General features: G+C 39.2%; 1 protein-coding gene across 1 annotated transcript; it reads right to left on the reverse strand.

Annotated features, from left to right (window-relative positions):
- Window positions 1–2,975: 2,975 nt before the first annotated feature.
- Window positions 2,976–23,499, reverse strand: LOC121257652. The gene is given in 18 exon segments (XM_041158780.1): window positions 2,976–3,478; window positions 3,753–3,791; window positions 3,973–4,443; window positions 4,605–4,663; window positions 4,786–5,572; window positions 6,684–7,010; window positions 7,465–7,945; window positions 8,496–8,914; window positions 17,450–17,605; window positions 18,062–18,343; window positions 19,034–19,789; window positions 19,920–20,510; window positions 21,189–21,401; window positions 21,676–21,738; window positions 21,841–21,915; window positions 22,003–22,236; window positions 22,238–22,403; window positions 22,855–23,499. Coding segments are annotated over 18 exon segments (5,667 nt in total). The 5' UTR covers window positions 23,229–23,499; the 3' UTR covers window positions 2,976–3,304.
- Between the last annotated feature and the right edge of the window lie 482 nt (window positions 23,500–23,981).

A 23,981-nucleotide genomic window follows, 5' to 3' on the forward strand; every position in this document is an offset into this window, starting at 1 on the left:
GATGGGGTGGTGGGGCGCGTGTAAGCAGATGGTGGCCAGAGAACAGCAAATCTAACCAAAACCGAACCGGCAAAGGGAGGAGGGAAAAAACACTACCTTAAAAGTATATACACAATGCGGAAATGGAAAGGAGAAAGAGATGAGGGTGAGAGGCACAACTCCACCTTCCTCTACGGCAACAGCTCTCACAGAAATGGAGTTGTCTAGAGAGAATGCAGAGGTTCTCTCTCTAAGTTTTCAAACGACACTCCCCTTCAAACTCTCCATTTCACTTTTAATGAAATTTCAATTGTACATAGTTCCAGTGAGATTTCAATTGTACCATTCACTAGTATGTTTTGAGTATTGGCCCATATGTGATTTAGGTTGCGTTTGGATAGTGAGATTATCTCAGATATTTTGTAAATAGTAGTAAAAAAGTAATGATAGATATTAAATAGTAGTTAATAGTAATGAATAGTAGTGAAAGTAGATGAAAAGTAATAATAAAATAATAAATAGTAGTGGAGTATTCTCATACTACCTAAACTAACCCTTAGATTTCTTTTGAGGGTTACAATATAGGTTATGTGAAAGAAATAATTGCTTACAAAATATATATATATATATATAGGTATTTATTAGTCATTACGAATTTATCTATATTGATCTTGACTTAAAAATCTTGTTTTTGTTCTAAACTTGTTATCTCTAATTGGGTTATTTATTTATTTATCAAAATACATGAAAATGATCATTATATATTATTTGTTTGTAGTTAATCTCACATATTTGACACATTATACATAATCACCGTAAACATGCACGAGGTGCACCAATATATAAGTTTGTTAAATAATAAAAAAAATTAAAAGAAGTTAGCAAAAAAAAAATTTTAAAAATCTTTAGAAGAGTGTTAATGTTGACATTTTTATCTTCAAAATTTTAGTTGAGTTTCCCATCTTTCACTCTCTTTTTTTTTTTTTTTTTTTTTTTTTTTTTTTTTTTTTGAAGATGAACGTATTTCTCATTGATAAAAAAAACTCAGTTACATTTGTCATGCAACACTGCACTTAATACATGAATGAGACAATCCTCCATCCAAACATATTCTCCCTCAAGGGATAGTGCATGCCTAGCCAACAAGTGTGCTACAAAATTAGTTTCTCTGAAATTGAAATGTATCTGCCATCCAACCCAATTAGATAAGAACAGTTTGATATCGTAGATCACTGCATAGGCTTCTGAGTAGTTTGAATTGTTAGTAGAGATTGCAGTAATTAAATCCAGACAATCTCCCTCAAAGATCACATAAGAAAAGCTCATGTCCATGCATAAAATCATTGCTTTCCTCAAAGTTGCAGCTTCCACAATTAAAGGTTTGAGAGAAGCTTCCACTTTTGCACAAAGAGATTCATGTACTTCCCCATTTAAATTTCTGAGGATGATGCCTAATCCAGATGTCTTTGTTGTTGAGTCCACAACTCCATCCCAATTCACTTTTAGCTGGTTCAAAGCAGGTCTCCTCCATCGAGCTAGACTTCTATGAGTTGCAGAAATAGGTAACAGCTAGCATTTTAATTGAGCTTCTTTGTAGTTTTCAACAGTTTTAAGAGCCTTATATAATACCTGATCTGGTTTATCGAACTTGCCCTCAAAGATAGAAGCATTTCTTCTAATCCAAATACCTCTTAAGATAACTGCTACATATTCAATCACTTCAATCTGTAACTTACTGGTCAGCTACTTCCATAATTCCCAAAAATCATTAGAATGTGAAGGTCATTTTCTAAATGGACTCTGATTTTTCTCCCCATACATCAGAAGCTCCTGGACAAGTCCACAGTGCATGTATGGTTGTTTCTTGATCTCTTTAACATATAGGACACAATGGATTCTCAACTACCTTTCTAAGAAATAAGTTTGATTTAGTAGGTAATAATTCATGACATGCTCTCCAAATGAAATGCTGCACATTACCAGGGATCTTGAGCTTCCATATCTATTTCCAAATCTGCTCATCATCAACCATAATTGAGGTTTCACCCTTCAGCTGGTAGTTTCTCTTCATTTCCAAGTGATAAGCAGATTTAACATTAAAATTTCCATCATTTGTGTCCTTCCAAGCCATTGAATCCTCAGCTCCATACTGACTAACAAGTATACTACAGATAATCCTAGTTTCTTGCTCATTAAAAATCTGATAAAGTAATCTTCGATTCCATGAGCCAGTAACTACATCCAGTAGTTGATTTATAGTGGCTTCTTCCTCCAGTATAGAAATAGGAGATGTGACTAAGTTAGAAGCATTTGAAGGGATCTATCCATCTTTCCAAATTCTGATTAGACAACCATAACCTACTCTCCATATTACACCTTCCCTTAATTCCAAAGTGGAAACCAGACTTTTAGCGAAGATATGCATAAAAACTACATTATATATATATATATATATATATATATATATATTATCCCAAAATAAAAGGACATAATTCAAAGGAAAAAAACAGGGTATAGAAAAACTAAAGATTACTGATTTATATAAGAATTATTAATTTAATTGAAAATATTATATTTTATTGCATAATTTAAATTAGTTAAATAAAGTATCCCAGGTTTATTATTATATATGTTTGTCTGGTTATAGTCAGGATATGGTTGGGGTGGACTTTTAGCCTTTTAGGGAAGGTGGCGGCGGCGGGGTTTCATTAATTTGTTTGATTGTTGAGGTTATATCATGTTATTGTGTTATTAATAAGGAGAGCAGTGTCGACATGATAAACTTCTTCGGCATGTTTTAATAACTTCGATGCAACTTAACGAATAACAAAAACGGAAAACGTCTAAAAACAACCATTTAAAGTCGATGAACTTCGCTGCAACAGGTTGAATAAATATTCATTACTTTTCTCAAACTCTTATTAGTTATTGCAGTAGCCAGCTCTCCTTTTCAGCCTTTTTAGCGACCTGACAGAGAGATATATCTTTCCTTTACATTGGTCTGAATTTTCTCACATTCTAAAAATAGAAATCCCAGGAAACAGGAGCGCAAAATGGAAAAGCTATTATACATCCTAACAAAAAGAAAGCCGCATTTCATCTTTAGAAAGCCGCATTTCATCTTTCAATAGCTCTATCCTACAATCACACTGTACAGGAAATCTACACTTTTTAAGTGCTACCCTTATCCCTAAATCAGGAAATCTACACAACTAAGTGCACAAAAAACCAACTTTGGAATGCTGAAGTAGTTCCAAGCACCATACCAAAGCGAGCCCAGCCGGAAACTTTCTGATTAATATCATATTAACAAGCTAAAGCTTCTCTATAGCAAGGATGTGCTCATGGGATTTGCGAAGAAATGCTCACGAAAATATAAGTTTGTGATGCCGAGGTTTCTTCCAAGAATGGCAGGAGGCGCATTGGATGTAGTTTGATGCATCTTCTTCACATAGAGGTGTTTATCCAGGATCATCAAATCCAATAATTTTCTACAGCTCTGTAAGGAATTTAGAGCTCTTGCATTAGCTTCTATTCACAAAGAATGTGCAAGTAGCAGTCCATAGATATGCATCATGGTCATGAAATGACAAGCATAATTGATAATCCCGACATGATGAGCGAAGAAAATTATTCAGAAAATAAAACTTATAATTTCGACTGATAAAAGGGACAAAGTTTCCCAAATAACATTTTTTTTTCAAGGCAGAATAACTCAAGATTTCTAGACTTCATACTTCCAATATAATGTCCAGAGGAGTTAAAAAGTCTACCTGGGGATTCAATATATCCATCTCACGGATAATGTCACCCTAACAAAAGATGGAAAAAGAAAAGTGAGAAAACATAAAAAACAATGTCTAATGCCTCCCAAACTGCCAACTCAAGCTGACAAGACTAGTCAGACCAAAAGCAGATTTCAAATTTCGCAATGGGAGAAGGAACTACAATGGATTTTTGTAAAACAAAAGCACAAATGAAAAAAGCACTTACCTCCAATATCCCGGGATTTTGCATTACAATTCCAAGAATACGGCGTCGAAGTCCCTTGTAAACAATCTTGTTAATGGTCCCGTCTCCATTTATCCATGGCAATATTGGCATACACACTTCATCAGAAGACATTGCAAAGATCCCATCCTCGTTATCTCCTCCTGGTAAAACAGCTTTGCCCTGCATGTTGTTTGTTTGACTTTCGTTTGAGGGATTGGCATCCTCTTCAGGAAGATTAAGAATAGTCACTTTATGCAAACTGTCAGCACTCAAGTTAACTTCTCTTTGTGAATTAGCATCACCAAAAACACTATTTTTTGGCAGGAGGATCGAATGGTCATTGCCAGTTCTTCCCGAGGACTTCATCGATGAGGGTGATTTAAGATCTTGACAAAAATCAGATATTGAGGTCAAAAAGTACTTGGAACGATACAGAGAATCAACAACACGAACAGAGTCATAAGCATTGACCTGTATAAAAAGCCAAAACACAACGAGTTACAATTGCATATAATTTTCACATCCAACTATGAGTGAACTTCCAATCCTAACAACATTAAACAGGATGATAGGAAAATATATAGCGCATATGGGACGACATGACATTCAAGATGCTTTAGGAGGGATCTAACCTTTAAGGCTTGGTGAAATGCTTGTAGCACGTCAATGATTAATTCAGGCATTTTTTTTCCTAAAAAGGGACAACAGGAAATAATCAATCCACTGAAACATACACATTACCTATCCTTTTTCCTGAAATTAAAAGCAGATACATGCAAACTCATGAAAACAAAAAAGGTATAGCATTGACACCTGGTATATTTATGAATTGGGAAACTTCTTCAATGCTCAAACCTTGATCACCGGCCTTCTTAATGGCAGCATAAACAGTCCTAAAAACTTCAGGATAGATGGGACTTGCTTGTTCCTGATCAGAAGGCAATGGCATCAAATGTTCAGCAAAGCCTGCCATTGCTTCCCAAGGTGATTCATTACGACTCCCAGATACAGGGATAAAGGCATCTGAATTAAAAACTTCCTTCATATGGTCAGCATGAGGTGAACTACTGCTCTGACCCAAAGTAATGTTCGACTGATGAATTGCATCAAGAAAAAGCTGCTCACAAGTACAGCTGTTCTCATCTCTGAACAATTCTACGGCATTGGCTATTGAAATTGTAGCACGGCGTATAGATACCATGATGCCAGGAAAACCTTTTTCTCGGCGAGAAACAATTTCACCCTCGCTTGCTACCGAGGTTTTCGGTTTCTTAGCCTTATCACCAACACAAGATTCATTGTTTTCACTTTTACGTTTCAAGGTTCTCAAGTCTTCAGCCTCTCCAACACCTTCATCTGGCAAGTGTGGAGAAATGGACAGCTCACCTGAAGAAACTAGAGCAAACAAATGGAAAATTTCCCCGCACTGTAAATCTTCACCAAGATTTATCCCACCCTCCATAAGATCTTTTTCTTTTTCACGGAGCCAACTGGTAAATTTAGCAGCTCTCTTTCCAGTATGAACCGGAAATTTTGACTTAGAAACACCATGCAAGAACTGTAGTGAAAGTTCAAAAGGTTGAGTACCATTACCCCCGACCTGCCACAACGTCAAAGTTTCGGATAAGAAGGCAATGTAAGCAGAAACTTCATATTAGATTACTAGAAATGCAAACAGTATATAGCAGCTACTTGTATATTAAAAACAATAAAACATTAAGAGAACCACTGATAAAGTCTAGGCATTTAAGAAAGAAAATTTTTTTTTATGACTGGGAACTCCGAACATCATGCAAACGCAACATGTCTTTTATCCTGTTACACCCCAAACCCATGTAACGCGCCCACATCACCTAGATAAAGTAAATCATCAACTTTTCACCGATGGGACATGGCCACTAGAATTTTTTTGCATCCAAGGTTCAAACCTTAGACCAAGGGGAACATACCCCCAAGACCAATGCCCTTAGCTTGAAAGCCATCTTTTTTAGCTCCACATCAGACCCTGAAGGCATCAGAAACTGGCTTTCTCAGAAGCCAATCTTTTAAATATGAAAAAGATATATGAAAACTGGAACTGCAGATCTTGCAGATGGAAAGTCTGGAGAGTGTAAAGCATCAAACTATTTTGAGTCGAAAACATGGTCTCTGCTCTATTTCTTTTGCAAGCAAAAACCTTGTACAGGGAAGAAATGTGGAAAGAGGTTTGAGAATGCAGAATTTGTTGTCAATCCAAGAATGAGAAACTCCCTTGGCCAGTTCAAGGTCCAATAGAGGTTTGATAACCTTCTTTTATGACATGGAACCTCACCAAGGCAGGTCCTGTGGACCCACCCCTGGAGAAAAACTCTGCATACGCGACCCCTGTCATAACTTTGTAAAAGGCCATCCAAGGCGGAACCAAACCCAGGAAGTCTGAATCTACAGCTCATCCCAAGCCCACTGACCACTTGGCTGCACCCTAACAGGTGAGGTTTGATAAATATGCACGCTGCATGAAGCCTGATTAGAGAAACATGTAAAGATATGAACACAGTGGCTCAGCTACAGTGCATATTTTGGCCATATAGATGACAATCAAATTAATCACGAAAAAAACCCATACTAGGACCTGAATTCAATAGCATAGCCCATGCATGCTGCCCCTCGTCCTTTATCTCTCGGTTAAACATAGAATGTGTATAATCAAAGAAATAATAAACAGAACTAACCATGATTTTATTCTCTCTAAGGTAGTTAAAAGCTGCAAAAAGATCATGCTGTGAGTAACGCCTTAATATTTCTGCCAGCAGATTCGGTACTGCCGGTGCTGTTGAGGTACTCAAAAAGACAAGCTTAAATAGCTCTACAGCATTGGAAACAGCCAATGATTCATATACTCGTCTACTAACATTAGCCCCTTCATTCAAAAGATTAATAAACTTCTGTTGAAGGCGATGACGTGATTTGCGGACAACAGCTTTCTGTAGCATCCCACCGTGGTTCTGAACATCCTGACAAGGAGTATTTGATACATCTAATTCAGATTCTTGAGAATACTGCAATAAGAAAAGATATATTGTAGCCAGTTAGCTTCAAAAGTTACTCAAAAGCATGAATACGAAGATGAAGAAGATATTGGTATTTATACTCAGCAAGGGGTACTGATGTAACTGGCAGATGACACAATAACAGTGCACATGGACATCAATGAGAAAGGGAGGGGGGGGGGAGAGAGGGAGAGAGAGAAGGAAACCAGGTTGGCATCTTCAAGACATTAAAGTTAACTAAATTCGAGTCTTCTTTCAGATAAACTTACTCTTTTCACAAATTAATACTAAAAAGAAGCTCCAAGGGCTCACAATCCAAGTAGATAGGCTGTACTTTCAAGCCTCAAATTAAATATTTTTGAAGTAATTGACACAGAAGATTAATAAAAGAGAACAAATAACTTTTTTTGAAGTAATTGACACAGAAGATCAATAAAAGAGAATGAAGAACTTGGGGCATTACATATGTTTCAGAAATCTTGTTGAGATCCGACCACTCCTCATATGTAGAACCAACTCTTTTGGAGGCCTCCAGTTTAGCCATCCTCTTATACCGGATAACCTCATCAAGGGCTATCTTTATGTTTTTGTCATTGATATCATCCCATGATTTTTCCTCACAACCTGCCCCTCCAGCATGTTCATCACCATTGGCAAAAATTTGGTTAAGACCTTCCATTGGTGAACTTCGCAGTAGTAGTCTGCAATCATCTTTATTTAGTGAGCTGTTTTGAGTTTTTTCCAGGTGTTTAGCATACCGTTCACCGAGCATATTACAGAGCCTCATTATAGCTTTTCTAAAATTTTTGTTCCTGTTCAGTGATGCCATTCTTTTCTTACAGGTACTTGGAGGTGCTGGAAGGTCAGGAAGCGAAGCCCAATCTGTTCGATGATATTTTGCCCCATGAGCTGCACGGTGTCTTACATATTGGATCACCAATTGCCTGAAAAGGAAGATACTGATTTAGGAAAAATTCACAAAGGTAAAAACCTTAACACTTTTAAGTAATGAATCTAATTCTCACTTTTGTTGTTGAGGAATTAATTCTATCACCCGATAGATCAAATAGACAATTGAGTAGAAGTACATATATGGCATATATGCTTAATATGATGCCCCATATTGAGTGCGTATAGGTGGTGAATGGAATCCTACATTGCTTGGGAGGTAGAAGTTCTTGCTCTTTATAACGATTTCAAGGGGCACCAATTGTACCACTAACTAGTTCTTTTGGAGTATGAGCCTAGATGCGGTTTGGGCCTCCCTTGGGATTTGGGTGCTTTTAAAAATCAATTCCTATAATTATCACGTTCTTTATCATCACAACAGCAATAATGATTGGCCAACTTGGCATGGAATTTTATACATAAATTCTTTATTGAATGATCCCTATGATTTCCATGCCTTTTTTATGTAATCGACCATTCCGCTATGCTTTGGGGAAATTGTTCTCATGGTCAGCCACAGTATTTTTTACATCTTTATTTCTTTACCTGTCATCTTCATCTGTCCATGAAAACCTTCTTTGACGGGTTGGATTATTCTTTGAGAAGGCACACCGACTGATAAAGGAATAACACTCATTTTCGTTTGGTCCCGGATCCCCAGTTTCTAGGTGATCATCCTCCTTAATTGTTTGTAAATGAAAGTCATGCTCTTCTGAATGAGTGTCCAAAAGATTTTTTTCTTCCACAAATTGGTTATCAGCATCAGGTAATGTATTCAATCTCTGCTGGTCCAACTGTCCATTTTCTGTATCAACTCTGGTGCGCTTTCTTGACCTTGCTTCTGGAGATCTTTCCCTTCTCCGAGAAGATGAACTGCGTTTCCTTCTTATTGGTTGGAACTCATTGCCTTTATCCTGAAATCTATTAAGCCGTTGTTGGCGCTTATCATAATAAACGCGAAGCACCTGCAGTGACATTTAAAGAGACAAATAGACATCATGTCAAAAGAAGTGCAAATAATAATAATAATAAATAAATGAACAGAAAAATCCAGCTCTGTTTTGTAAATGGATGATTAAGAAAGTGAAGTAACAATCCTGATACTAACAAGTAAATAGGACTTGAAAGAAAACTGAGAAAGAACATTTTCCAACATCAAAACTGAACTTGTTATATACATACATATATACATACTAGTATAGATACCACGTGCAAGGCACGTATGCCCGGTTGAAGATGGCGTAATCGAGCAGTATGTCTGTCGGACTCGAGCAAGAGTTATTTTCTTGTGATGCTCAGGATTTCCGAACAGTGTGTCCGTCGGACTCAATTTGCTCTGTGATTTCAAGCAAGGATTATTTTCTTGTGATGCTCAAAATTTTCGAGTAATGTGTCAGTCAGACTTGCCTTGCTCAGTGATCTCAAGCAATGGTTAAATTCTTGTGATGCTCAGAATTACTGAGCAATGTGTCAGTTGGAATGGCCTTGCTCGGTTATCCCAAGTAAGGTTTATTTCTTGTGGCGCTTGAAATTACGAAGCAATATGTTCGTCAGACTGGACTTGCCTGGTGATCCCGAGCAAGGTTTATTTTCTTGCAATGCTCGGGATTTCTGAGCAATGTGTCGGTTGGACTGGCCTTGCTTGATGAGCCCAAACAAGGGCTAGATTCTCACGCAAATTTTTGGTCAGACTATTCAAGAAGTTGCTTGCTTCAAGTAAGATAGTTATTCAATTGCTTCCCCAAGGTTCCCGTAGTGGGTCAGGGTGGTGGGAAGGGGAAAGAGGTGGGTGGGCAACCCAGGTCCTAAGTTGAGGCTGCGGGTGGCGGTTAGTAGGCAATAGGGTGGCGGTGCATGGTAGTACGTGTCAGATTATGGCTTCACAAAATGGACAAAAGGACAAAGAGAGAGGGGGTGCAGGGGAGTGTCCTTTAGCAAGGAGGGTTGGTCGAAACTCCTTAGCTAATTTAGTTGGACCTCGTCTGTCCATTGCTTGTGCAGGGGAAAGTGAAGGGCAGAAGGCCCTCTTGGAAATAAAGCAGGAGTTGAGTGGCGTGAAGGGAGAACTCAGCAGTTTGAAGAAGGCTATTGAAGCTCTTATAGGAAATGTGGACTTGGGCTTGGGATTGGGCTTGGGTCATCCTGGGTCTAGGTCAAGGCTAAAAGCTAAGGTGGGCCTGGGCCTGGGCCGAACACGCCAAGCCCAACCCAAGATGAGGTGGCGCCTCAAAAGGGTTGGGCCTTCCTCTGAGAAGGGCTTCCCAGCTGCTAGGTCGAGTGAGCTGCTAGCCTAACAACGGCTACACAACAAAAGCTTGCGAGGGACTACGCCGTCGTCGGCAAAGGTTCATCATCCAGCGGCAATAGCCCAACATCGATGGTTCGGCGTCGTCATCTTCAGGGGCTACTTCCGGTAACTTTTGTATCGGAAACCTTGCGCCGAGAGAGTGTTTGCGATCTGAGGAGGCTAAGCAACTGGAGGGTGTGTCATCGGGAGGGTCTATGACCAGTGGAAAGGCATAGAAGGGTGCGATGTACATTTCTAAGCTACCTCCAGCCATCATGGTTGCGACAACAACGTCGCCGACGGTTGCTATGATACTGCAAGAGATTACAAAGGAGAGGATGGGTGAGCTGTTGGGTGGGTTGGATCACTGCGAGAAGCCACAAAACTTGCCAGCAGTGACTTCTGGGCCATCTGTGCAGTCCTCAGCTGCACAGAAACCATGTATGGTGCCATCATCATATTTAGCTACCGTGAAACCCAATTTTGATGACCATGACAAAAGAAGGTGTAATGGAAGGGACTTTGGTAGTATGTGAGTCTACAAGTTGAGTGGAGATGATGGTCGAAGGGGGGGAGGACGCAGTGAGGGGCAGGTGCCCTGTTGAGGGGACAGAACCTACTCCATTGAACTCTTTTCATCCTAGGGTGTCAGATTGGGTAATTCAAAAAGCCATGGAGATCAAACAATTTGTTGGGATCACATGCGAGGGTTTTGAAGATGAATTTTTGGCGTTACTCACAGCTATTGAAGCTGGACATGCACAAGCTAAAATTGTCCCCTCACTTATCTTGGACAAAAAAAGAGAGAAAGAACTCAAGAGGCTTACGTGGGCTATGAACGATGAGAGAGGGGAGCGAAGCTCTTGCCAGGGGCATGTTAAGTGAAGGGCAACAATGGTTCCAATATGAAGCCAAAAATTCTATCTTGGAATGTAAGGGGGCTGAACGAGCTGGCCAAACGGCTCTAAGTCAGAAACTTACTCCGACAATGGCAGGGTGATATCATTTGTTTGCAAGAGACCAAGCTAGAATTAATCACAAGGTAAATCATTCATAGTTTGTGGAGAGGGCATCATGTTAGGTGGTCGTATCTACCTTCTAAAGGTGCATCGGGTGATGTTCTTATCATGTTCGATAAAAGGGTGGTGGAAAGAGTAGAGGGATGTGTGGGCAAATTCATTGTGGCGTGCTCCTTTGTAAATATAGAATATGGGTTCAATTCAATGTATTTCGTTTCCCGAGTGAACGGTCAGGTACACCCCACATCACTTCCGCTATGAGGGAATTCTCTAACTTCATTTCAGAATAGGCGCTTATAGATATCCCACTAACGGGAGGCTCGTATACTTGGTCCTACACTCGAGAACTCCCATCTAGGTCGAGACTTGATAAATTGTTGTTAACTCCAGAATGGGAATTACATTTTCCTGATGTAACTCAAAGACGACTACCTAGAGTGTGTTCTGACCATTTCCCTATCCTTTTGGACTGTGGAGGCATCCAAGGAAGTAGAAGGTATTTTAAATTTGAAAATATGTGGCTTAAATCTAACGGTTTTGTAGACAGGGTCAGGCAATGGTGGTCCTCATATGAGTTCCAAGGATCTCCAATATTCATTCTGGCAGGAAAGATAAAAGCGCTAAAAGACGACTTGAATTTATGGAATGAACAAGTGTTTGGCAATATATTACTACAATGACGTTCCCTAATGGAGGAGTTACAGGGTTTGGAGGGTGAGGATGAGGCAAGAATTATCACTGAATCTGAAAAAGCAAGAGTCAGGTAGTTATAGATCTTGAACGAGTATTATTGATGGAAGAGATCCCTTGGAGATAGAAATCTAGGGCTTTATGGCTCAAGGAAGGAGATAGATGCACAAAGTTCTTTCACAGGATGGCTAATTCGTGTCGGAGGAACAACGCTATAGATACATTAATGGTTGATGGAGCAGTTTTTTCGGATCAACCAAGTATTAAGGATCACATTGTACAGTACTACGAACATCTCCTATCCAAACAACAACCATGGAGACTGTTAGTAGATGGGTTGACTTTATCAGCTTTAGATCAACAGTGTCCAAGGTGGCTGGAGAGGGAGGCCCTTTGAAGAAGAATAAGTATGCAAAGTCGTTCATGGCATGGCTAGTGATAAGGCCCCAGGCCCTGATGGTTTTACCATGGGCTTCTTCCAAACCTATTGGGAAGTGATCAAGGATGACCTTATGTGGGTATTTCAAGAGTTCCATTATTATGCTAGCTTCGAAAAAAGTCTCAATGCCACCTTCTTAGCACTCATACCAAAAAAAGTGGGGTCAGTGGATGTTCGAGACTATCGTCCTATTAGCCTTGTGACTGGGGCCTATAAGATTCTTTCTAAAGTGCTAGCAAACCGACTAAGTATGGTGATGGAGAAGTTAGTCTCAAAGCCACAAAACGCATTTGTCAAAGGTAGACAAATCCTAGACTCGGTTCTAATTGCAAATGAAGTGTTGGACGGACGTCTCAAATCTCGAGAACCTGGGTTAATTTGCAAACAAGATATGGAAAAAGCCTATGATCATGTTAATTGGAAATTCTGCTTTATTTACTTGCAAGATGAGGTTTTGGAGAGAGATGGATGAAATGGATAGAGTTTTGTATCTCAACAGTCCACTTCTCTATCTTAGTGAATGGTTCACCGGCGGGCTTTTTTTACTCCTTTCGTGGATTGAGACAGGGAGATCTGTTCTCTCCCTTACTCTTCCTATTCGTCACGGAAGCCCTCATCAAGATGATTGTCGGCCTTGTGGAAGGTAGTTTTCTCTACGGTTTCTCGGTGGGGGATGGAAACTTTGATTCTCTTAATATTTCTCATTTGTTATTTGCTGATGACATATTCTGTGAAGCAAATCTCGGGCATATCCAATCTTTGAGGGCCCTAATTCTTTGTTTTGAAGCCATCTCAGGTTTGAAAGTTAATCTTTCAAAGTCTGAAATGGTGCCCATGGGGAACATTCCCGAAGCGGCGGCTCTAGCCTCTCTCTTGGGATGTAAGGTATCTTCTTTACCTCTTCAGTATCTTGGATTACCATTGGGTGCTTCCTTCAAATCAAAGCAGATTTAGAATCTTGTGATTGAAAAGGTGGAGCGTAGGTTGGCATCTTGGAAGAGGTTGTATTTATCGAAAGGTGGTGGGCTCACATTGATTAAAAGTACTTTTTCTAACCTCTCCACCTATTTTTTGTCTCTGTTCCCGCTCCCAGCAAAGATTGTCAACCGTATTGAGAAGCTACAAGGCGGTTTCTTGTGGAGTGGTTTGGGGGATGAGTTCAAGTTCCATCTGGTCAATTGGACCATGGTGTGCACTCCATTTCTGGGGGTGGATTGGGTATTCGTAACTTCACGAATTTCAACCAAGCCTTGTTGGGTAAATGGTTGTGGCTGTACCAACAAGAAAGGGGGCCCCAGTGGAAGTCTGTCATTGATGCACAAGTTGAGGAAGCATGGGGTGGTTGGTGCTCCCATGAGGTATGCCGCTCACATGGGGTGGGTTTGTGGAAAAACATTAGGAAGGGTTGGGAGACTTTCAAGAGAAATACACATATTGTTGTGGGCAATGGCTCTCGCGTCAAATTTTAGCATGATAAATGGTGTGGTGAACGTTGTCTCAAAGACACCTTCCCCGCCATATTTGAGTTAGCAGGAGTAAAGAATGCATTGATAGCGGACCTTTTGACTTTTTCTAGTGGCTCCCCTCAATGGAATGTGGACTTTCACTAGGACAGCCCAAGATTGGGAGTTGGAGGTTATTTCAGACTTCTATGCAGCACTGTACCCATACATATGACCGAGGACACTATGGATATGATGTTTTGGAGCCCTTCCAAGAAAGGTAAATTCATTGTCAGATCATTTCACAAAGTTTTATCGAACCCAAGTAGGCTCACATTCCCATGGAAGAGCACCTGGCAGGCCAAAGCTCCTTCAAAAGCAGTTTTTTTTGTTTGGACAGCAGCTTTGGACAAAATTCTCACCACAGATAATCTAAGGAGACGTCAATTAATGGTATTGGACTGGTGTTACATGTGTAAGAAATATGGTGAATCAGTTGATCATCTTTTTTTACATTGCGAGGTGGCCAGGACCATGTGGGCTGATTTTTTTACAGGGCTTGGTTTATCATGGGTTATGCCCGGCAGATTGGTGGACTTTTTAGCATGTTGGAAAGGCCTTCGAGGAATTTCACAAGTTGCAGCAATATGGAAAATGGTCCCCATATGTATGTGTTGGTGTATTTGGCGGGAGCGAAATGATAGAAGCTTCAAAAACCAAGAGAGAACAATGGAGGGGCTGAAAGTTTTTTTCTTTTAAACATTGTTTTCTTGGGTGGGGGCTATTGTTTGTAATGGACTTAATGTCCATGACTTTCTTCTTTCAGTTCTTTCAATTGTAAATTATAGCTAGGTACTTCTCATGTATACTCCCTGTGTACTTGGGCTTTGCCTATTATTATGAATAAAGCTTTTTGATTACTTATAAAAAAAAAAAAATAGTTATTCAATGGTCTGTTCAGGGAAAGCAAAGGGAGAAAAATTTGCTGGGAAAAGACATTCCTTGTGTATGTACTGTTTGGATTCTTGCATGTGTGTCTAATAACTTTATGTTAAAGAGATTACATAAAGTTATAAAATGATAAAATGTAGGTTGTGATGGTGAAACCATGGGTGCAAAGCTTGTTTAAATTTGGTCAGATTCTGATTTGAACACAAAGCCAGAATAATTGAACAAAGATTCTAATGGAAGCATCGTGCCTCGTGGCCCTCGTGTAAAATGGAGTAGCAAAAAGAGGAAAAGGGGAAAATCCTAGAACTTTGCATCTTAGATGTTTCTTCCCAAATCATTATAAATTTTGGGCTTACATATTTATTTAAAAAAAAGCAATTGTATAATTTAAAGCTACAGCATTTGAGCTACATTAGCTAACACTATTTTATGTTTTTTCGTCTAAACCATAATTTCTACAACTACCCTCCACCCTTTTTTGTTCTGTTTTCCTTTTAAAACAATACTTTTCAAGTCTTTACCGGGATGCCACAACTATAAGGGACAGATCAAGAGACTCCACTGCTTTGTGTGAAGACGAGGAAAAAATAGGAAGAAAATCTTGAGAGCAGAAGTGCTAATTTCCAGTAGTTACACTCAGTCTACTGGCCAAAATAAAATGGAGAAAAGAAAAATCCCCTCTTCCCCATGTAGTTAAAGTGCTGTCCAGACTCCAAAGTCCAAAGCCCACATCTCTCTCTCTCTCTCTCTCTCTCTCTCTCTCTCTCTCTCTCTCTCTCTCTCTCTCACACACACACACACACACACATCAGTCTCTCTCTCTGAGCACAGTTCTCTTTTTGGAGGCCTAAATCACAAGTTTTTTAAGTACTCCAACAACGAAAGTCTTGGTAACGATGTAAAGCCTGAAGTACCACCACAACTTTCACTTCTGTCCAAACCCCTCATTCTGAAACTGCACTGCCAAGACTTTAGAAGAACCACGTAAACATGGGGAAACCCTTCTAGAGTTGGGAGTTGAGAAGAAAAAATCAAAAAAAGAGAAAAAGAAGTAAGGAAATGGCGGAACAAGGCTATGCATGGGCACCAATAGGGGCTCCTTTGAACAATGTGCAGAGAAAGGAGCATTGGAGGCACTTTAACAATTCGGTCAATGTTGTGTCGTTTGTCTTCGTTGCTACCGCCGTTCTCATCTCCATGTTCTTGGTCATGGCCATCTTTGAGAGATTCCTCAGACCCACCTCGACGGCTCTCTCTCCGTCTGGTGGCCACAACCACCGCGACCTTGAGACCTAAATGGGCTTCAACGCCAAGGTCGGTCACTCATCTCCTAAAGTAAGCTCATCCCATACGCATTGGTCAATACACGGTGGGTTTGTTGCCCAGTGCTTGCCCACTGTCTTCCTTTGGTGGAGGGCTCGTTGCATGCCATGGCGAGGCGTTCTCGGTTGGTGGGATAGTTGCCCGCCACAGTGGTGGCAAGCTATGGTGGGCCACGAAGCTTGCCCGCCGTTTCCTTTTCATTTCCCGCCACGATGAGTGGCGAGCTACGCAGCGCTTGCCCACGGTCTTCTTTGGGTGGTGGTGGACCTACTGGCGGGGTCCTCCCGCCAGCTCTTGTCGCACGCAGAGATGAGGGACGGTGGGAAAGGTCCTGCCATCTCTACCACTACCTGGCCGTCTGCCGGGGTGGCAGGCTTACATGCCTGCCCCCGTAAGCCCCCTAGGTGCACATTACCGTGCACCCTTTACGTACGTGCATAGTGCCATCAACACACCAACCAAAGGGAAAAGGGTAAAATGTAATTCTCTACGTCAAACGAAATTTACTGTTCACACTGTTCATTGAGAGATGCGCGCTTTTATTATTAGAATAGATATAGTTATATACCCAACATGCACACATGGATGTAGTATATGTATAAGTATAAATATGCATATACATATGTGTGTGTGTGTGTCTTGTCTGAATAATTAAAGGTAGCAGAATATCATTAATGTCATATGAATACCTAGTATGTGCTCGAAATGTAAACCAAAAAAGATTATGGCCTCTCCATCTAACTTAGGTATCGTTTGGATTCGAAGATGAGTTGAGATGAGTTAAGATGGATTGTGAATAGTAGTGAGATGAGTTGTGAATAATTGTGAGATTTGTGAGTTAAAGTTGATGAATAATAATGAATAGTAGTGAGATGAGTTGAGATGAGTTGAAATGAGTTGAGATGACTTGCGAATACAAACCAGGCCTTAAAGTTATCAGGCAGGTGTGACTGCATTAGATCCCGCTTGACAAATACCCATCATTGACCAAAACAGCATATCATAAATCCAGATTAAAGAACAAATTTCATTGAATGATAATAGATGGCAGATAGAGCCACATTTTGCTTCAGTTAGCTAGCACAACAGGAAGGGAATTCAAATGGAGGGCGTAGGTCTCTGGTCAAAATCTTATAATCGATGGCATCAATCAACTCAAACTTTGAAAAAAATATATTATGCATTTTTTTACAAGTAAATGTGATCTTATCCAATTTACAAAGTTTTATGCATTGAAATCAAACAACTAAATCTTATGCTCTCCCTCTATCTTCTTTTTTTAAAATTTGGAAATGATATAGGGAAGAAAATGTTTGGAGTCATTCGAGCAAACTAGAAGATAAACTAACCTGCTCTAAGGTTAGATTAAGATCCTTTGCAATCTTCTCACACTCTTTATAAGAAAGTTTTTCACTTAGGTCATCCTGTACCACCCGCTTTATGAGCTCAGCACGCTGTTCAGCTGTCATAACCCGAACTGAGGCCCAAGACCGAAAAAGGAAAACCTGTGAAATAAAGTTTAAAACAATTAGAACCATCTTGACCCTGAACCGATATGACAGCAGTCCATTTGATAGGTAATATATACCTTGCAAATTCCTAAAAACTACAAACACAAGCAGGCTGAACAAATTAAAAGATATAATCATATATTACTAAACCAGTCAGTGACATATTTTAGCTCAAAGATGATAGCATGCATTTCAAAGTTTACAGTGAAGAAAGTTTGAAATCACTCTATGTAGACAATTTATTTTTGATAGGTAAAACACACTACTCTATGTAGACAATTTTTTTTTTTTTTTTACAAGTAGTGTAAAATTTAATTGAAACAAGTAAATAAGCAAAGCCCAAGTACACAGGAAGTATACATCAGAGAACACCTAGTTACAAGTTAGGAGCTAGAAAGTGATACTACAGAGAAATGGCAAAAAACACTACCCTGGGTGCACAACGCATACCTCAGGAACAGCAGATCCAGGGAATGCAAGTAAAGCAGATCTAAGATCAGCAGCAGCATAGCAATACTCCAAAGTTTGCCAATACTCATCAACAGCTGCTCTACTTGACAGGATAAAGTCATGTCTCATTCGTGGGCGAAGATCAAGAGCTCTAAAACTTAAAGACGTTGCATATTTTGAAAGTGGTTCCTCGATGTAAGGCTTAAGCTCCATTGCATGCGTAAAACTGGCTTGTGGAATCCCAACTCCCTTTAAATGTCCATCAGTTATCATCCGAATCAACTGCATCAAAAAAAATAAGCTGTTACACAAGATGGCATAATCACCCTACAATACAGGAGCTTAAAAATATTGTTTTACAAAGGAAACTCTAATCCACAAGGGGAATGTGGAAGAAGTTGTTCAAAACTACATCTATGGCAGCTAGAGCTGAAAAATTGGAAATTATCTGAATTCAACCAGACTGAAAGTTGATTTTTGAATATTTAATTGAATCCAAATCCAGATACTCATTTAAATATTTGGATCTTGCTGAATCAGCATTCTACCTCTTTATAACCCTAAATAGTCGCATAAACTGCAGAGATAATTACTACAATAGTCCTTATACGCCTAACTAAGATAACTACTGACCACAGACAAATGAATGATGCTATGTAAAAATTTCATAATGATCAGCTTGCAACATCATTCACCTAATATTTAAAAACAAATACAAATGGGTGAGAGTGTTTGGCAAACAGGAATCCCAATCAAACAAAGATTCCACACAACATGACACTAATATGTCAGTTGCAGGATTTGCAGGGAACATATCCCAACTTCTTAGTTTCTATAGCATTACCATAGCAAGAAATTCGAAATCAAGCATATAATGGTCGTTCAATTTAAAGGATAAATGCAGCAGACATTTTGAAAGGATAGGTATAAATTACATGAAGAAACTATATTAAAAACAGTCAAGATATATACCTTCAACCGTCGTAAAATGTCAATAATTAATGAAAGCCTTCCAGTAGCATGTGTATCCATTAGATTTTTGTACTCCTGATTAGGAAGATCAGAGAGAAGCAATCCCCTCTTACACTTCTCAATCATATCATCAAACTTTTGAGTAGACCCCACAACTTGTAAGAACAGCTCAACTGGAATGTCCTTAATTGATGCTTCTAGTGAAAACAATTTGCTACTACTTTGAGGGCTAGTCAGCTCATAGACACGTTTCTCATATGATAAAGCATCAGTAGAACCATCTGAACCATTCTGGTAATCCCACAGAAAGCAATGGAGTAGCTTTGCACGAACCATTTTTGCCAATATAAATCCATTAGCACGCATGGCTTCTGATCTAATAGCTTGGACATCAGAACCTACATGATTCTGAGTCCTCTGAACACCCTTCAATACGGGAACTGGTCTCTCATGCTTTCCTCGAGAAGAACCCTGGCCACGACTTTGCATTTCAAAGGACCTATATCTATCATGAATTTCGCCAAGTAGTTCGGGAGATAAATTTTGAATAGATGGGTGCAGAACCACCTGAGTGATACGGCTACGGCCAAAATTTGTGACAACAGGGGCATTAATGTGTATGCATTTGCAGTGCCCTTGTTGCTGAAGTTTGTTTAGAATTCGGTCAATGGTCTTCCTATCTGTTGTTGTGCACTTGTCCTTCTCAAGACTCACAAGCCACTTATACAGCTCACCTCTCAAAATGAACTTCTCATCCTGAACAAGAGCAATGACACCTTGGTTATAGGTATTAAAATGTAGAAAGTAAATAACAAATAAAAATAAGTCACCCACTCCATCCCTCCCCTCAAAAAGAAAGCCTTAAGAAGTGGATGGTGATAAAAACCTGTAACCGCTCAAGTATTCTTTGCTCTCTTCGAGCGCCATCCACAGTCAAAGTCAGGCATGGATATCTCTGATATGATCCAGAATTCAGAGGCTTCACGACAGAGGGAGGTGGTGTTTCTAATGAAGCAACACTCGTTTCCATCCCTGTGCTCACCATCTTAAGTTCTGCATTGGAAACTGTTCTTGGTTCATCAAGCGGGTTGCCAAGACAGAGAAGCATTTGGTCAGCATCAACATCCCTCGGGGATTGCTGAGAGAGTTCGGTATCAACTTCTATATTTATCATTTTTCCAGGACAAGCAACACTTTCTGAAGTTGATGGATCATACTCTGAAAAGGTATGAGCAGATCTCTTAGGAGCATCTAGATTGCCAACATGGAGATTGGACACTTTATTTTCATCAAAAACATTTGTTGATTTATTCAAAAAAGCATTAGCAGGTCCAGAACTGAAATTCCCCGACGTCCAAACCCGATATACCACACATTTTTTGTGATTTTCTGCCTGCAGCTCCATTCCAAATCTAGAGAACATATTAACCAGCCGGTTGTAGTTCTTTTTGTTGTCAATCCCAAGCTTCTTGCATAGCTGAGTGAACAAATATGAATATGCAAGAGAATTAATAGTTGGAGTGCAACATTTATTTGTAAGAATGCATCGCATGCAAAAAGCTCTATAAAAGCACCATTAAAAGAGGAGCTATGAAAGCAAACCAAAAGAAGTATATGTACTCCAACAGAATTAGTTTACAAAATTCACTCATGCCACTACTAATAGCAAACAGACATTAAAATTATGAATGCAGTTTTAAACTTGCAACTTAACATCGTGGGACAATGAGGCATAACTGGATTAACTGGAGTATGGGGTATGGTATATGTATCAAGCAAGTATCCACGGATTTGGGTGGTTGTTTAGGTATCATATTCATCGAATCCCAAAACTAGGAGACCCGTATCTAAAATATCACTAACCAACTTTTCTCGATCACCACAATAGAAGTAATTGTCTCTATGTACCCTAGCAAGTAAGGAATAAGCATCTCATTTCAGTTATTCTCTACAAAACCTCTTAGCAAACAAGCAATCCGTACAAATATCAAAGCAATACACAATTTTAACTGCAAGGCAGGATTAGAAAATTACTGCATAGGAAAATGTCAAAAAAAAAAAGAAATCGAAGAAATATTATGAAATAGAAAGCTCATATAAACGTAGAAGCAACACCAACAGGAACCAAGTGAAGACAAGAAATTAATGCACACACCTCCATCACAGTCAGGCCCTCTGATCCAGCTGCATCGATCATATCATAAATTTGATGCTCAATTGGAAGCTCTACAAGTTGATCAGTGATTTGATGTTTCTTTCCAAAGTTCAGTTGCTGTTCTTCCTCAAGATCATCATCTCCATGTCCAAGAGTTTTTGGCTCAAAATTCTTAGGAGAAAACCTTTTCAGCAAACGCAAGCAAGACTCAACCTGACAAACAAAAAAACAGTGAGTATATTCAAACCAGAGCATAACAGTCTGAAGTCCAATAGTTAAATACGAAGATTTTGCACCTAAACACAACAATGACTGTTATAAAAAAGGGGAGAGAGAGAGAAATTAATTTTAATCAGCAAAGGATGCATAAACTACTTTCATAGATAGGTCTAAAAGCAAGAAAAAAGGCCAAGGTAAATTCAAGGTAAGACTATTTGAACAGGAAATCAAGTAAGTACAATATTTGAAAAGAAAATTTTAAGCCTACCTTTCCATTCACTTTGGCGTCAAACTGCTCCACAATATGGGCATCTTTCAACCTGACACAAATCTGGTAGCACATTGTGCAGGATACAATATGGTAAAAGCAATCACAGGTCCAAAATAAAATAGAAATAATACTTAGGTTTATACTAGTTTAGTTAAACTTTACTTTTCTCCAATCTTTATGCCCTGAAGGAGATCCACAGTAGCCAAGATCCTTTTTTACATCTGAGACAACAAGAACCTTCAATAAAAGAATAGCATGAGACAAAATCAGCATTAAGAGGAATAACGTGAATGGAGAAGACAACCAAATTTGAATACAATTGACCTTGTCATTGGATTCTTCAAGTTTATCACAAACAGCTTTCATTGCTGGAAGATAATCCTTTACATACACATCCTCTTTCACACATTTTCCTGAAGAACCATCTCCATTTGTAGCACTTTCATCCACATTACCAAGACTCTCTATTGCCCGTTCTTCCTTAGTAATCTCAATTTTTTGTTCAGACCCCAATGCTTTTGCATAGCGATACAAGTACATTAAATTGGTAGTCACACTTGGACAGTTTTTTTTGCTCCCCTTCATTGCAAGCCTCTTTCGTCCTCACAACTGCAGATTGCCTCACAATCAACCCTTGACATTCAAGGTTCCTCACTACATAAAACAAGTTCTTCCCTTCAATGCCAAATTCCTTGCCAAGTTGACTTTGGGTAATTCCATTTGTTCTGCAGGTACCCAAGGTGTTAATGTTCGTTCTTCAACCTAATTAGCCAACCAATGTTTTCCTCCCTATCCTCCCTTTTAATAAAAACAAATGAAAAATCAACTACAACCACGGGTCTCAAAGTTTTTCATTTTAAGGAAAAAGGAACAGGCTAGCACACAGAGTCTTGGTTACACTTCAACTCGATCCTATGCAAAATTCTGATAATTGAAACGTGGTATTTTCAGGAAGATTCGCCACAAATTTGGCACCGGAACCACACCAGAGAAACTAACTTCCATTCAACTCAATTAGCAAAGGGGAAAAAAACAGCTGTTTCATTACAAACACGCATTGTCTAATATATCGACATCCAGAAAACTCACTTCATAGTACATACACAAGCATAAATACAACAAAGTGACCATCTTTACTCGTATACACACACAAAGGTTTAGGGAACTAGACCTTACCTAGCGATGGCGAGACGTTCAAGGGCACGCCTTTGTGGGGAAGACATGTTGGCATTGGCAGACTGGACATTGTAGAGCCCAACAAAGTTGTCCCTCAAATGCTCTTTGGCAACTATTTTCAAGTTCAGATTCTGGGCATCCTCCAAAGACTGAATTGAAAGGTCAGAGGGACTGTATGAGGCATTCGGGGCTTGGAATTGGAGGGACGGGACGCTTAATAGTCCGGCCCAGATGGCCTTCTTGACGCCCGGGGAAAGGTCTAGGTTCGAGGACGAGAGGAGAGGTTGAAGGCGGGTCCAGAGGGTCGGTAAAGCGATGCCGTTTTGGCCCTGTGAACATATTTCCTCGAGCGCTGAGTTGATGATCGAGTCCATGGAAAAGCATAGTAAGAAGATGGATTTTATTCGAAAGTAGATTATGTATTCAAGATGCTTGATTTTTGTGTGCGCGCGTGAGTGTTTCTATATGGGATATATATGTTGAGAATTAAGGTTGATTCTTGGGGGTGGCCATGGCGGGACAGGGGCTTGTTCAGGCTGAGCAGAGGAAGAAGAGAGAGGAAGAGCGGGGGTGTTTGTGGGTGAGACGAGCTTGGGCTTGTCTTTTGGTGGGGATGGTTTCGGAATTGGGCCTTTCTTTGGCAAAGCTGTTTCAGAGTTTGTAGTCACGACGTCACGTGGTTTTGGTTGTGATTTCAACGAATTCGAATCCTTTCTTCACTCATTCATTTGTTGAACCGATAATTCAATCGAAAATTACAATTTATAAGTATAAATATATATTTTTTTTAATATTTTTTATATATCTTTAAATATTTTTAAAAATAAAAAAAATATCAATTCATTAATATTTACTTTCTTAAGCATTAAATAAAAAAAATAAAAATAAAAAAATCAATTGATCATTTTCATCAGTCACTTTTATAGATTCAACTAGCATTTTTCTTTTTCTTTTTTTTAGCAGAATCGCAGATTTACAATATTATGTTTATAATTTTATTTATGTAATCGTCAATTATTGAAAATAATAAAAAAAAATTGATAAAAAACTTTTAAAAAACTTCAATTTACTAAAAAATACATATGATACAATTTATATAAATGCATTAAATACTTAAATTTATTTTG

The sequence above is a fragment of the Juglans microcarpa x Juglans regia genome, chromosome 1D (assembly GCF_004785595.1).
Source record: "Juglans microcarpa x Juglans regia isolate MS1-56 chromosome 1D, Jm3101_v1.0, whole genome shotgun sequence".
Classification (NCBI taxonomy): domain Eukaryota; kingdom Viridiplantae; phylum Streptophyta; class Magnoliopsida; order Fagales; family Juglandaceae; genus Juglans; species Juglans microcarpa x Juglans regia.